Source organism: Bos grunniens, chromosome 28 (assembly GCF_055505025.1).
Source record: "Bos grunniens cultivar Pamir isolate PY7600 chromosome 28, Bosgru_T2T1.0, whole genome shotgun sequence".
Classification (NCBI taxonomy): domain Eukaryota; kingdom Metazoa; phylum Chordata; class Mammalia; order Artiodactyla; family Bovidae; genus Bos; species Bos grunniens.
This window is the reverse complement of record NC_141192.1, coordinates 40,524,723-40,540,752: the sequence shown is the minus strand read 5'-3', so window position 1 is coordinate 40,540,752 and position 16,030 is coordinate 40,524,723. Positions and strand designations below refer to the sequence as shown.

At 41.1% G+C, this 16,030-nt stretch overlaps 1 protein-coding gene across 1 annotated transcript; it reads left to right on the top strand.

Moving 5' to 3' along the window:
* The first annotated feature begins 11,922 nt into the window (after window positions 1-11,922).
* On the top strand, window positions 11,923-15,190 carry MAP10 (microtubule associated protein 10). The gene has a single exon (XM_086381686.1). It carries the CDS (start codon window positions 12,180-12,182, stop codon window positions 14,919-14,921), a length of 2,742 nt encoding a protein of 913 aa, XP_086237812.1. The 5' UTR covers window positions 11,923-12,179; the 3' UTR covers window positions 14,922-15,190.
* The last annotated feature ends 840 nt before the right edge of the window (window positions 15,191-16,030 follow it).

Sequence of the window (16,030 nt, the reverse complement as noted above, 5' to 3'; positions counted from 1 at the left end):
TTATATCAGTTTTACAGCTCCGTGTTACAGCTCAGTTTTATTTAGAAAATAGCAGGAAAATATATCCTCAGGGCATGAGGGAATGCCAACCCAAAGACGCAAAGAGAAGAGAGAGCCCCAGCCCTCTAGCTCTTCTTTTTATATGTTTTTTCCTCCCCCCTGGGCCTGCCTGATGTAAATTGGGCTAGCCAGGAGTGCTGTTTGTGCTGAGTCCTCACTCGGGTCCTTGGACCTTCCTTTGTTCTATTTTCACGGACTTTTCCCTTCCTTGTCTTTTAGCCACCGCCATTTTGGACTCCTGTTTCCTATTCTACCCAACACTGTGAAATGGGACTTTCTAGATAGTTATTTTAGTATCCAACTAGCTTATTTATGGTCAGAATCTCCTGAAGGATGGGCTGCTTCATGAAGTTATAAAGGCTTGGTTTAATTCCCAGATTTCAAATGATAAGTATCTTACTAATTATGGAAACAACAGCTGGCTACATTTTTGTTGTTGCTCAGTTGCTCAGTCATATCCAATGTTTTGTGATCCCATGGACTGTAGCACGACAGGCTTCCCTGTCCTTCACTGTCTCCCAGAGTAGTTTGCTCAGACTCATGTCCATTGAGTTGATGATGCCATCTAACCATCTCATCTTCTGTTGCCCCCTTCTCCTCCTGCCCTCAACCCTTCCCAGCGTCAGGGGCTTTTCCAATGAGTCAGCTCTTTGTATCATGTGATCAAAGTATTGGAGCTTCAGTTTCAGTGTCAGTCCTTCCAATGAATATTCAGGATTGATTTCCTGTAGGATTGACTGGTTGGATCTCCTTACAGTCCAAGGAACTCTCAAGACTCTGCTTTAGCACTACAGTTCAAAAGCATCAATTCTTCAGCACTCAGCCTTTCTTTATGGTCCAATTCTCATATCTGTACATGGCTACTGGAAAAACAATAGCTTTGACTATATTCACCTTTGTCTTGGAGGAGTCTAAATTATACAGATAGTCATTTAAAATAAACCCAACTTAAAAGCCAGTTCCATTAAAAAGAGTAGCTATTTACATTAGTCTTGACAAAATGGTCTAGGTCAAAAGGCCCAACAGTGTTGATCTGCACGTGAAAGAAATAATTCATGAATTAAATTATGTCTTTTAACCCTTCCCTATTGCTGAAGGCAAAAGGGTACCCAGGCTAAGGAACCTATAGCCAGTCTTCCCTGGGTCAGTACAATGGCCTTGGAGTCTTCAATCTAAGGTTCAGTCTATTGAGGGGGTTTCTTACAGTCTGTAAGTTGGGCTGTTGTTGCTGCTGTATTTCTTCTCTTGGCTTGGGGCATGTTGACAGCAATGCTTCATTCCTAAAGGCTACCCATTTCTTTCTCTCCATTTCAGTTGGAAAGCATGAGAGAGGGAGCTTTGATTGCATGAGTCATTCTGTTATTCTATTGGCTTGATGATGATAACATTCTTCTAATTATAAACATCACAAAAAGTAATCCGTCTGTCCTCAATGTGCTAGAAATTAGGGTGATGGTTCTCAGAATCATCTGGACACTAGTTACAAATGTGTTATCTATGGGCCCATTTTCAGACTTAGTAAATCAAAATCTCTGGAAGTAGAACCCAAGAATTTGCCTGTTAACACGCACACTACAACTTGAGAATGTATGAGATAGTCTGGGACGAAATCTCCCAGAGGTGATGAACTTGAGCCAGAGTTACATGGTTATGAAATGGAGAAACTGATATTTTAATCCAGGACTACTGGACTTAAAGCCTATGCCCACTGACCTCTGCCACATTTCTAATTGCCAAGGACTGGCATGTAAGTCTCACCAAACCATTCCGATCAACCATGTGTACCATTTAGCTTATTAATGAACCCGTCCATCTTCAATGGTCTTCTGAGGTGGCTCATAGTGGTAAAGAATCCACCTGGCAAGCAGGAGACATGGGTTCGATCCCTGGGTTGGAAAGACCCGCTGGAGAAGAAAATGGTAACCCACTCTAGTATTTTTGCCTAGGAAAACCCATGGACAGAGGAGCCTGGTGGGCTACAATCTACGGAATTTCAAGAGTCAGACACAACTTAGTGACTAAACAATAACAACCATCTTGAATGCCTTAAGATGCTGCATCTTTCCAATGCCCACTCCTTTCCAGAGACAGATTTTTCAAGAGTGGGGTTTCAGTCATTCATTCCCTTTATCACTAGTGATGCCTTTGTTTATAATCCAACCCCCTTAACCCTTCCCCACTACTGGCCAGTTTTCCTCTTTATCCTTCTTTTTTTTTTTTAAGATGTTTTTGATGTGGACCATTTTCAAAGTCTTTATTGAATTGTTAAAATATTGCTTCTGTTTTATGTCTTGGCTTTTTGGCCAAAGTGTGTGTGGATCTTAGCTCCTCAGCCAGGGATCAATCCCACATCCTCTGCATTGGAAGGCAAAGTCTTAATCCCTGGACCCCCAGGGAAGTAAGTCCCTGTCCTCCTTAAGTGAAGGAATTTCCCATATCAAATTCTGGCAAGTTTAACATACAAGCTGAAAAGGCAATGCACAGCCTTGGTACCTGAAAAAAAGATTTATAGAATTTCTTTTAGATTATTTGTGCTTACTAACAGCAGCTCTTCTATGTGTATGATATGGGAAGTGGTAACCACGATTCTGATCATAACTCTGTCCCTGATTTAATGACAATAAGATGGAAAAGCTATGGTGCCCCCTCCCACATCCAAAAGTATCTATGCTGATAGAAAGGGATGAAAAAACAAAAAGAAACAAAGAACAGGAAACCCATGTTCAAATACTGCACACATTCTGAGCATAAAAGTTATGTCATCTTTACAAATAGTAGAATATGTCAAGGAGAATGTTATTAAAGTTATCAAGTCGTGTCTGACTCTTTGCAACCCCATGGACTATAGTCCTCTAGGCTCCCCTGTCCATAGAATTTCCCAGGCAAGAACACTGGAGTGGGTTGCCATTTCCTACTCCAGGGGATCTTCCCGACCCAGGATCAAACCCACGGCTCCTTGCATTGGCAGGTAGATTTTTAACTGCTGAACCACCAGGAAAACCCTAGATAAAGGTTCAGCTATGACATTTGAAAATTTTCCACGTTCATAGAGCTAAACAGAAAAATAGCACAGAGCAGTAGCTTAGAGCCTGGATTCTATAGCGAACTACCCAGCTCAAATCCTGGCTCTGTGATCATGTACTAGTTTCTTAACAGTATGTGAATTATTTTCCTCATCCAAAAAAACGAGGTAGTTATAGTGTCAACTTCATAAATGTAAGTATTAAGTGAATTCTTATTCACCAAATTCTTAGAACAGTGCCTGGCACTTAGTAAATTATTATTAAAACAAATGTTATTTTATTTATTATTTGCCAAACAGCAGGCACTTTTTAAATTTAAGTAAAGTAGACTAATAATGATTTGTTAGTTTCAGGTGTACATATATATATATGTATATCATATATATATATCATTTTCATATTCTTTTTCATTATGGGTTATTATAAGGTATTTAATACAGTTCTCTGTGCTATATAGTAAGTCTCTGTTGTTTATCTATTTTATATAGCAGTCTGTATCTGTTAATCCAAATTCCAAATTTATCATCCTCATTTCATTCCTTTTTGGTAACTGTAAGTTTGTTTTCTATGGCTATTATTTCTGTTTTCTAAATTATTTGTATCATTCTTTTTAGATTCCATATATAAGAGGCAGACATGACTTAATGACTAAACAACAGTGACAAACAACAAAAAAAATTTACTTGCAACAGTTAACATTATTTACAATGATAAAATCTTACTCTATATTGTAATGTCAGTGATGTAGAAGTGTCTGAGTAGAGAATTTATTATCCATGTATAAACTTCATACATTATGGGAATAATGTTCTTATGAAGGAGGAACACTGGTTTCCTTGTCCATAAACTAAGTGCTAATATTGCACATTATTAACCTTACTCAAAAGACATACCACAGGTATCTTCAATGAGGAATTTTATCTACTGTTTGTCTAGCACACATGAGCTCAATGCCTCATTGCTTTTCACATGTGAACATGTTGTGATTTATTGCTCTGTGTCACCCATCTATTAAGCATGTCACTAGATAAGCTTCCTCTGTAAGTAGACAGTAAGATTCTGAAGGCCAAGAGCAGTATCTTCTATTTACATATTGCAATGAAATCTCCCTCGTGAGTTCACACTAAAGCACCAAGTCCCTTTAGTTCTGAACTTGTTTTTGAGTCTCACAATGTTCTTTTGTGTTCAATGTCATATAGTTTAACTATCAATTATAAAGTTGTCTCAAGTTGAACACATAACGTCTGGCAGGTATCTCAAACTTTTTCTAGCCAACAAACCCAAAGTAACCTTTAAAATTCAAATATGTGGGTGACTTACCCAGTGGTCCAGTGGTTAAAAAAGGCTTCCAATACAAGAGTGGGGAGTTCAATCCCTGCTTGGAGAACCAAGATCTCACAGACAATTAAGCCCACAGATAGCAACGACTGAGCCTGCACTACAGCTAGAGTGAAGCCCACATGGAAAGACCTTGCATGAGGCAAGGAAGATCCTGATGCAGAAACTGGGACTCTTCTCAGCCAAAAATAAATATTTTTTAAAAAATCCACTCTGTACCTCCTCAATTTTTTCTCTCTTAATAGCAGAAATTTTTCACCTGTAACTTCTCTCTCACTCACTCACTTTAGTTGTTCTTGTGTATGACTCTTTGCGACCCCATGGACTGCAGCATGCCAGGGCTCCCTGTCCATCACCAACTCTCAGAGTTTACTCAAAACTCATGTCCATTGAGTCGGTGATGCCTTCCAACCATCTCATCCTCTGTCGTTCCCTTCTCCTCTTGCCTTCAATCTTTCCTAGCATCAGGGTCTTTTCCAATGAGCAGCTCTTCGCATCAGGTAGGCAAAGTATCGGAGTTTCAGCTTCAACATCAGTCCTTCAATGAACACCCAGGACTGATCTCTTTTAGGATGGACTGGTTGGATCTCCTTACAGTCCAAGGGACTCTCAAGAGTCTTCTCCAGCACCACAGTCCAAAAGCATCAATTCTTTGGCACTCAGCTTTCTTTATAGTCCAACTCTCACATCCATACATGACCACTGGAAAAACCATAGCCTTGACTAGATAGACCTTTATTGTCAAAGTAATGTCTCTGCTTTTTAATATGTTGATAGGTTGGTCAGAACTTTTCTTCCAAGGAGCAAGCGTCTTTTAATTCCATGGCTGCATCACCATCTGCAGTGATTTTGGAGCCCCCCAAAATAAAGTCTGCCACTGATTCCACTGTTTACCCATCTATTTGCCATGAAGTGATGGAACAGGATACCATTATCTTTGTTTTCTGAATGTTGAGCTTTAAGCCAAATTTTTCACTCTCCTCTTTCACTTTCATCAAGAGGCTCTTTAGTTCTTCTTCACTTTCTGCCGTAAGGGTGGTGTCATCTGCATAAATGAGGTTATTGATATTTCTCCCAGCATTTGAGAATGCTGGGAGAATCCAGGTATTTGATTCCAGCTTGTGCTTCTTCCAGCCCAGCGTTTCTTATGATGTACTCTGCATATAAGTTACATAAGCAGGGTGACTATATACAGCCTTGGCATACTCCTTTTCCGACTTGGAATCAGTCTGTTGTTCCATGTCCAGTTCTAACTGTGGCTTCCTGATCTGCATACAGGTTTCTCAAGAGACAGGTCAGGTGGTCTGGTATTCCCATTTCTTTCAGAATTTTCCACCGTCTATCGTGATCCACACAGTCAAAGGCTTTGGCATAGTCAATAAAGATATAGACTATGTAATAATCTATAAAGAAATAGATGTTTTTCTGGAGCTCTCTTGCTTTTTCCATGATCCAGCGGATGTTGACAATTTGATCTCTGGTTCCTCTGCCTTTTCTAAATCCAGCTTGAACATCTGGAAGTTCACGGTTCACATATTGCTGAAGCCTGGCTTGGAGAATTTTGAGCATTGCTTTGCTAGCGTGTGAGATGAGTGCAATTGTGGGGTAGTTTGAGCATTCTTTGGCATTGCCTTTCTTTGGGATTGGAATGAAAACGACCTTTTCCAGTCCTGTGGCCACTGCTGAGTTTTCCAAATTTGTTGGAATATTAAGTGCAGCAGAACTTTCACAGCATCATCTTTTAGGATTTGAAATAGCTCCACTGGAATTCCATCACCCCCACTAGATTTGATCGTAGTGATGCTTCCTAAGGCCCACTTGACGTTACATTCCAAGATGTCTGGCTCTAGTTGAGTGATCACACCATCATGATTATCTGGGTCGTGAAGATCTTTTTTTGTACAGTTCTGTGTATTCTTGCCACATCTTCTTAATATCTTCTGCTTCTGTTAGGTCCCTACCATTTCTGTCTTTCATTGAGCCCATCTTTGCATGAAATATTCCCTTGGTATTTCTAATGTTCTTGAAGAGATCTCTAGTCTTTCCCATTCTATTGTTTTCCTCTATTTCTTTGCATTGATCACTGAGGAAGGCTTTCTTATCTCTCCTAGCTATTCTTTGGAAATATAAACTTCTCTCTAATCAAGTTCTACTAAAACATTCTGCTCTCACAAATTTCTCATATCTGTCATTTCCTTTTAAACTCCACCAACCCTAACCACATTCAGGTCATAATTATTTCATTAGATCACTGCAATAGCCTCCACAAACGATTGCACTGAATTGAATTTCTTAGTAGAATCCATCCTTTGTATTGATATTTGTACTGGTAGGTTTCCAAACATCAATATAATCACATTCATTAATGTTAGTTAGAAAGTTAGGCATGAGCAACAAAGGGTGGCCTAGCAGAAAAGGAAGAAACCTGATCTCTAAATCCCACCCCAGACATGCCCCAGTGCCGGCCCAAGATAGCTCACAAATATGCTAAAAAATAACCACACTTTTCCAACTCCAGCACAAGCTCTGTACCTACACAGTGGATACAAACTAACCACAGGGGCACCTCCAACTTTGCACATGTGCCCTTGGTACACAGCTGTGTCCTCAACACAAGTGACCTTAAGCAGCCAGGAGCCCATTCAGTCAGTCAGTTCAGTCACTCATTTGGTTCAGACTCTTTGCGACCCCATGAATCGCAGCACGCCAGGCCTCCCTGTCCATTACCAACTCCTGGAGTCTACTCAAACTCATGGCCATCTAGTCGGTGATGCCATCCAGCCATCTCATCCTCTGTCGTCCCCTTCTCCTCCTGCCCCCAATCCCTCCAAGCATCAGGATCTTTTCCAATGAGTCAACTCTTTGCATGAGGTGGCCAAAGTATTGGAGTTTCAGCCTCAGCATCAGTTCTTCCAATGAACACCCAGGACTGATCTCCTTTAGGATGGACTGGTTGGAGGGCTTATAAATATTCTATACATACATACATACATCTGATTATAATGGTCTGAATTATGGGAAAGACATGAGTAATAGAGCCTGCTGTTAAGTAACTTACAACTGTCAATCAAACTGTCAGTCCATGCCCACCTAAATGCATATGTAAAAGCCCTGTTTTAAAAATTGCCATACCTCATCATTCCAGTGCCAGTGACTCTGTTGGCTTGGCTCACCTCTCCCTTGAGGTGCTCTGTATCTTCTTCCCTTAATAAACTTGTTTTTGCCATAGGTAAGGCCTCAGATTCTTCTGAAGAATCTGAAGAGCCAAGAATGGAGGTGAGGGTCTTCTTTGACCTCCCCCTACCCAGTAACAATTCACTCAAAGTAATGTATACCAAATAATTTCTTGCTATGGCATTCAAAGCTACTTGTGGACCTTGGTTTCAACCTGGCTGGCTAGCTTTTTGAGGTTAGAAGTATGTCTCCTGGAAACTAGGATAGAGCTATAAATCTCTCTCACCCCAGCATTTATGTAGATACATTAGTTTTTCAATTTTATTTATTTTAATTGGAGGATAATTACTTTACAATATTGTGATATAAATTCATCATCATGAGTTGGCCATAGGCATACACATGTCCCCTCCCTCCTGAACCCTCCACCACCTCCCTCCCCCTGCCATCCTTCCAGGTTGTCACAGAACACCTACTGTGGGTTCCCTGGGTCATACATCAAACTCGCACTGGCTATCTATTTCACATATGGTAATGTATAGGTTTCATTGCTCTTCTTTCAAATTATCCTACTTTCTCCTTCCCCCACTGAGTCCAAATGTCTGTCTTTATATCTGTGTCTCCTGTGCCGCCTTGCACGTAGGATCATCAGTAGCACTTTTCTAGATTCCATATACCTGCATTAATATATGATAGTTGTCCTTCCTTCCTGACAGTCTATATAATAGGCTTTAGGCTTATCCACCTCATTAGAACTGACTCAAATGGTGTTCCTTTTTATAGCTGAGTAATATTCCATTGTGTATATGTACCACAACTTCCTTATCCATTCATCTACCAATGGACATCTAGGTTGCTTCCATTTCCCATTATAAGTAGCATTGCAAGAGACATTGTGGTACATGTGTCTTCTTCAAGTCCATTTCCTTAGAGTATATGCCCAGTAGCGGGATTGCTGGGCCATATGGTAGTTTTGGAACTATTAAAACTAGAATTGGAAATGGTCAAACAGGAGATGGCAAGAGTAAACATAGACATTTTAGGAATCAGTGAACCAAAGTAGACTGGAATGGATGAATTTAAATCAGATGACCATTATATCTAATCCTGTGGGCAAGAATCCCTTTAAAAAAATGGAATAGCCCTCATAGTCAACAAAAGAGTCCAAAATGCAGTACTTGGATGCAATTTCAAAAATGGCAATTATCTCTGTTCGTTTCCAAAAAAAACCATTCAATATCACAGTAATCCAAGTCTATGTTCCAACCACTAATGCTGAAGAAGCTGAATTTCAATGGTTCTATGAAGACGTTGGAGAAGGCAATGGCACCCCACTCCAGTACTCTTGCCTGGAAAATCCCATGGGTGGAGGAGCCTGGTGGGCTACAGTCCATAGGGTCGCTAAGAGTTGGACACGACTGAGCGACTTCACTTTCACTTTGCACTTCCATGCATTGCAGAAGGAAATGGCAACCCACTCCAGTGTTCTTGCCTGGAGAATCCTAGGGATGGCGGAGCCTGGTGGGCTGCTGTCTATGGGGTAGCATGACAGAAGCGACTTAGCAGCAGCAGCAGCACGAAGACCTACCTGGAGAATTCTATGGAGAGAGGAGCCTGGTAGGCTACAATCCATGGGGTCACAAAGAGTCAGACACGACTGACCAACGTCACTTTCACTTTCACAATGAAGACCTACAAGACCTTCTAGAACATCCCAAAAAGATGTCCTTCTCATCACAGGGGACTGGAATGGAAAAGTAGGAAGTCAAGAGATACCTGGAGAAACAGGCAAATTTGGCCTTGGAGTACAGAATGGAGCAGGGCAAAGGCTAATAGAGTTTTGCCAAGAGAATGCACTGGTCATAGCAAACACTGTCTTCCAACAACACAAGAGACCACTCTACACGTGGACATCACTAGATGGTCAACACTGAAATCAGATTGATTATATTCTTTGCAGCCAAAATTGGAAAAGCTCTATACAATCACCAAAAACAAGACTGGGAGCTGACTGTGCTCAGATCATGAACTGCTTATTGCCAAATTCAGATTTAAATTGAAGTATGGAAAACTGCTAGGGAATTCAGGTATGATCTAAATCAAAGCCCTTATGATTATACAGTGGAGGCGACAAATAGATTCAAGGGATTAGATCTGATAGACAGAGTGCCTAAAGAACTATGGATGGAGGTTCATGACATTGTACAGGAGGCAGTGATCAAGACCATTCCCAAGAAAAAGATATGCAAAAATGCAAAATGGTTGTCTGAGGCGGCCTTACAAATAGCTGAGAAAAGAAGTGAAGCTAAAGGCAAAGGAGAAAAGGAAAGATACACCCATCTGAGTGCAGAGTTCCAAAGAATAGTAAGGAAAGATAAGAAAGCCTTCCTCAGTTATCAACACAAAGAAATAGAGGAAAACAATAGAATGGAAAAGACTAGAGATCTCTTCAAAAAAATTAGAGAACATTTCATGCAAAGATGGGCTCAATAAAGGACAGAAATGGTATGGACCTAACAGAAACAGAAGATATTAAGAAGAGGTGGAAAGAATATACAGAAAAACTATACAAAAGAGATATTCATGACCCAGATAGATAACCATGATGGTGTGATCACTCACCTAGAGCCAGACATCCTGGAATGTGAAGTCAAGTGGGCCTTAGGAAGCATCACGACAAACAAAGCTAGTGGAATTCCAGTTGAACTATTTCAAATCCCAAAAGATGATGCTGTGAAAGTGCTGTACTCAAAATGCCAGCAAATTTGGAAAACTCAGCAGTGGCCACAGGACTGGAAAATGTCAGTTTTCATTCCAATCCCTAAGAAAGGCAATGCCAAATAATGTTCAAACTACCACACAATTGTACCCATCTCACACACTAGCTAATTAATCCTCAAAATTCTGTAAGCCAGGCTTCAACAGTACATGAACCATGAACTTCCAGATGTTTAAGCTGGATTAAAACATGCAGAGGAACCAGAGATCAAATTGCCAACATCCATTGGATCATTGAAAAAGCAAGAGAGTTCCAGAAAAACATCTACTTCTTCTTTATTGACTATACCAAAGCCTTTGACTGTGTGGATCACAACAAACTGTGGAAAAGTCTTCAAGAGATGAAAATACCAGACCACCTGATCTGCCTACTGAGAAATCTGTATGCAGGTCAAGAAGCAACAGCTAGAATCGGACATGGGACAATGGAGTGGTTCCTAATTAAGAAAGGAATATGTTTAGGCTGTATATTAACACCCTGCTTATTTAACTTATATGCAGAGTATGTCATGCGAAATGACAGGCTGGATGAAGCACAAGCTGGAATCAAGATTGCCAGGAGAAATGTCAATAACCTCAGGTATGCGGATGACACCACCCTTACGGCAGAAAGTGAAGAAGAACTAAAGAGCCTCTTAATGAAAGTGAAAAAGCAGAGTGAAATACCTGGCTTAAAACTCAACATTCAGAAAACTAAGATCATGGCATCTGGTACCATCACTTCATGGCAAGTAGATGGGAAAACAATGGATACAGTGACAGACTTTATTTGGGGGGTGGGGGGGGGCTCCAAAATCACTGTAGATGGTGACTGATGTGATGCCGGGAAAGACTGAAGGCAGGAGTAGAAGGGGGGGGCGGCAGAGGATGAGATGGTTGGATGCCATCATGACTGGATGGACATGAGTTTAAGTAAGCTCCAGGGGTTGGTGATGGACAGGGGAGACTGGCGTGCTGCAGTCCATGGGGTCGCAAACTGTTGAAGACAACTGACCTGAAGTGAATAATAGTTTTAGTCCTAGTGTTTTTTTTTTTTTAAGGAATCTCCATGCTGTTCTCCACAGTGGTTGTATCACTTTGCGTTCCCACCAACAGTGTAAGAGGGTTCCCTTTTCTCCACACTCCAGCATTTATTGTCTAGATTTTTTTGATGCTGGTCTTTCTGACCAGTTTGAGATGATACCTCATTGTGGTTTGGATTTGAATTTCTCTAATAACGAGTTGTGCCTTAGTTTTGATGTACCGAAATCATTAACATAACTCTCCTATACCTGGATGTCTCATTGGCGATGTGCCCACACTCACTGTATGTGTCTCAGGGACTCCTCACTAAGACAGAGACCTCCATGCCACTTTAGCGCCATATCCTTATCTTTTGGGTAACCAGCAGCACAGAAGGCCGGTTGTGGACAATTAGCTGACTTGCTTTAGCCTGGAGATTGGAAAGGAAGCCCTGATTTACTTTTAATATTCCTCTGATAGATTTGACAGGCCTCCAAAATTGCATGGGACCTGTAGTGATAAAACGTGACTCGAACAACAACAACAAAAAAACATGCTTTTACTGCTCTCCCCACCCTGCCCCATTCATAGCTTCGGTATTATCATAAGCATTGTGTTTATACAAGTCTGGAAACCAAAGAGGTATAATGAGAAGCCAAAATTCCCAGAGCAGCCGCATATCGTACCTATCAGGGCGCCCTCTCAAGTCTCGCGAGAGAACAAGACAGGCTCCGGGTTTTCCCTGTTTCTCGCGAGAACGAAGGACTTCAGCTTTCAGCTCACAGCGTCTCCGGGGCAACAGCAATGGCGTCCGCGGTGTCTGAGCGGCTTTTCTCGCTGGAGCTACTCGTAGATTGGGTATGCCTTGAAGCCGGGCTGCCGCAGCCACCCGTAGTTGCGGAAGAGGAGCAAAAGGAGGAGGGAGAGGAAGCATCGCCGCCGCGGCCCTCGCGCAGCCTGTGCCCCGCGGTGGCCTTCCGCCTGCTGGACTTCCCCACGCTGCTGATTTACCCTCCCGCCGGCCCCGCCGCGCCCGCCCAGGAGTCTCGGCCTGGCCTGGTTAGCTTCCGTCGCGGCAAGTCCTGTCTCTTCCGCCTGCAGCCCGCCACCCTGCACCGCCTGCTCCTTCGGACTCCGCTTTACACCTTCCTGCTCCAGCTGCCCCCCGGGCACCCGACCCCTGCCCCGCAGCTCCTGGGGGCCTGCAGCATTTCTCTGGCCGCGGCGGTCCACAAGGTCCTGGGGTCCGCCGCCCCCGGCAGCTCCCAGAGTCATCGGGGAAGTTTCCCGCTGTGTAACCAAGACGGGAAGCGGATTGGGGACATTGCTCTGGGCTACCGCCTGAGTGATCTGGGAAGCAGCTTGTTGGGCCATCTGGAGCGGCCAGTCGCTTCTCCAGGAGGTGGAGTGGAGGGTATGGAGGTGCAGAAGTCAGTGGAGGTCAGCCCCCAAACCTGGCAGGAAAACCAGCAGCTGCAGCAGCCAGACTCAGAGCCAAGCCCAGGAGATGCTGATAAGCCTCTGGTGGATGTAAAAATCTCAAGGGCAGGGAAGGATTTGAAGGGAAGAGCTTTCCATAGCAAGGCTGACTCTGATTACACGGATTCTATGGAAAATGGCAAAACCAACTCCGATATGTGTTCAAAGGGTAGCAGTGAGAGGAGTGTTAGCCCCCCAAATCAAGAAGGCACAGAGGTGGAACTTGAAACTAACATAATTTGCCCTCCTCCTCTGTATTACACTCATTTGACTCAAGAAAAGACACCCCCTAAACAGGGTAAAATTACCATTGAGCCTCAACTTAATGCACCTGAGGAATGGGATGATGGTACTTTTCTGAAAGAAAACGTTGTAAATCCCCCAACACATACTAATCCTCCAGAATATACAAATTCTGCAACAGGTGAGAGTTGTTCAGTGCTTATAAATCCTGCATCCATTCAGGATACAGGAGCAAGTAATCAAACTACAGACCATCCTCCAACTGAACAAAATAGAATTAATACTATAAGGCAACTGCCTTTGTTAAATGCTTTGTTGGTTGAATTGTCCTTATTATATAACCAACCCATGGCAAACCCTACTCATATACATCCTCACTTAGCCTGGTTATATAGAACTGAGGATAAGAAGTCACCAGAATCTTCGGTGAAATCCACCTGTAAATCTGAATCTAAAAAGGATAAGCTTTCTGTGGGGGGAAATGAGAAGTCAGTGAGTCTTCAGTATAAAAAGAACCAAACTGAAAACCTTAAGAAAGGTAAATATTTTGAAAAGAAAGGTGGTGCCCCCCAAAAAAGAGTTTCAAGGGGAAAACTACTTTATGGCTTAACAAACACACTTAAACTACGTTTAAAACAAACAAATCCTGATATGTTAGTAGAATATGAAAAGAGAGAACACTATAAAAAAATGCAAACACAAATGTTAGGTGCAAAACTCAGAATTCCATCATCCAAAGTTAAGATACTAAGTTTTGCTGAACTGTATCAGAAGCCACATGAACTGCCTAAAGATAAGTGTTTAGAATCAGATGCATCTTTCGCTGAAAATAGCAATACCTCAAAGCAAATTAGTGTAGTTGTTGATGACCCTAGCACAACCACAGAAACTAAACTGAACTGTGCAACTGAAAAGACAGTTGATTGTGATGAAAATAGAAGCAATAATGGTTTTTTGGGAGAAATTTTGAGTCCTGCAAATTCTGTTGTCTCAGAAAGGTTTATTTGTACAAATACTTTGGAAGGAAAAGTATTTGGAAGGAAAAGTATCCAAAGTCTAGGTGTTTTCCAGCAGGTTGCAGTAGTTGACAGAACTGTAGTAGATAAAGAAATAGATGGCAAGCAGGTCAAAATCACTGGTGATGACATTCTAACTGTTGATATCAATGAAAAGAATCCAAGTACAAGTAGTTGCTCTGAAAGCATCTCAGAACTAAAGTATTCAGATGACTTCACCAGCCCTTGCAGTTCTGAAGACACCAGCAGAATTTTACGAGCTTGTGATAGCAGTCCAGGCACAGAAAATCCAAAACACAGTCAACATACAAGCACGTCCAGTGAAACAAGATTGTCCATAAGGAAAAACAGCAGTGCAAAGAGTTCTATTCTTAGTCCACCTTTTTCAGCTGGATCTCCAGTACTCTCACATAAAAGATTTCCTGTTTCAAAGACTCAAGATAAAAGTCTGGAGGAAGCATCTTCCAGTGATTTCTCTATATCACACTGGACTGAGGAAAAAGAAAACCAGAGAGACCAAAACAGTATGCATAATTCTAAAGTTATAAAGCAGGATCATGACATCTCTGCTAAACCTAAAACAAGAACAGGTTGCAAGTCCTCAGAAAAAAGCCAGTCACCTCGGACATCTCAAGTGAGTTCTTACCTGCCTTCTAATCTGTCGGAACTAGAACTTAATGTTCTGGATTGCAGTACTTTAGATCACTTTGAAGAAGACTGTGATGACCTTGGTTCACTAAACATTTCCAAGCAATGCAAAGATATTTGTGAATTAGTAATAAACAAACTTCCAGGATATACAGTGTAAAAATATGTGCTTTTAAATAACATTTAATTTGTTTTATAATCTATGTGTACTGTTAGTGAAACAATTTTAATAGCTGTACATAATTTTTAGTACATAAATGTATGTGAATAATTCTTTTTCAGAATATAAGTGTTTGTCATTCCTTTGGGGTTTAAGTAAGATTCTACCACTAAATCTGACAAGATTTATCATGAGATGGTCTTATAAGTAAGATTTAAGTTGTTCAATCTTATAAAAATAAAAGTATCTTCCTAAACTGCCCCATTAAAGTATCCTAAAGCTGACTTCATTCACACCATTGAAAACAGAAGGCTAGTTAACAAAGATACCTTCAAATTTTAATGGAAATAAATCATTTAATGGATATAGAAGACTTACTGTTGAGAAGCAGAAAGGTACAAAAGAATTTAGGGTATAGCTACTGCAGTTATAAGGGGTTAACGTTTTATTTAGACATGAATTTTTTAGGGAAGTCTTCCAGGAACCATACACATTCCATATCTCTAATAGTTGAAATCCTTTTTATATGCTGTCATGGTGCTCTGTGTGCTTTTTTTTTAAACCACAGTTTGTGTGGCTACTTGATTAATGTTTATCGTATGCTACACTTAAGTTCTGTGATTGAAGGGACCATGTCTGTTTTGAGCAGCAATATGGTCTTAGTGTCTGGCACAGTCTCTGGCATATGGCTGGGGTGCAATAAAAGCATTTGTTGAACAAATAAGTGATGGCCGTACACTTAACATACCTAATGAGAGGGATTGGAATTAAGCAGTAAAACAAGCAGAAACCTAAAAAATATCCTACTTGGATACTGGTTATTTAACTATAGTACTTTTGTTTTGCTGAAACACCTTTCGGTGTTCTCTGAAGTATTTGGAGAAGGGAGCTGAAAAAGGAGTCTTCCTATACAGTTTATTGTATAGAAATTCAGTTTATTGTCATTTCAGCTTATTCAAGTTATTTTTAATGTATGATAGTTTATTTCTATGAAATCTAGTGATCATTTCTTTATAACTTCTTCCATTGGTTTTATATTTAGATCTTATTCTGTGTGCAGATATTTACATGTGTTTTCTTCTGTGTTAATATTTAAATTTTACACTTAA

Excerpts from the sequence above, each read along its gene's own strand:
- MAP10 (XM_086381686.1), top strand. The coding sequence starts at position 12,180 with ATGGCGTCCGCGGTGTCTGAGCGGCTTTTCTCGCTGGAGCTACTCGTA.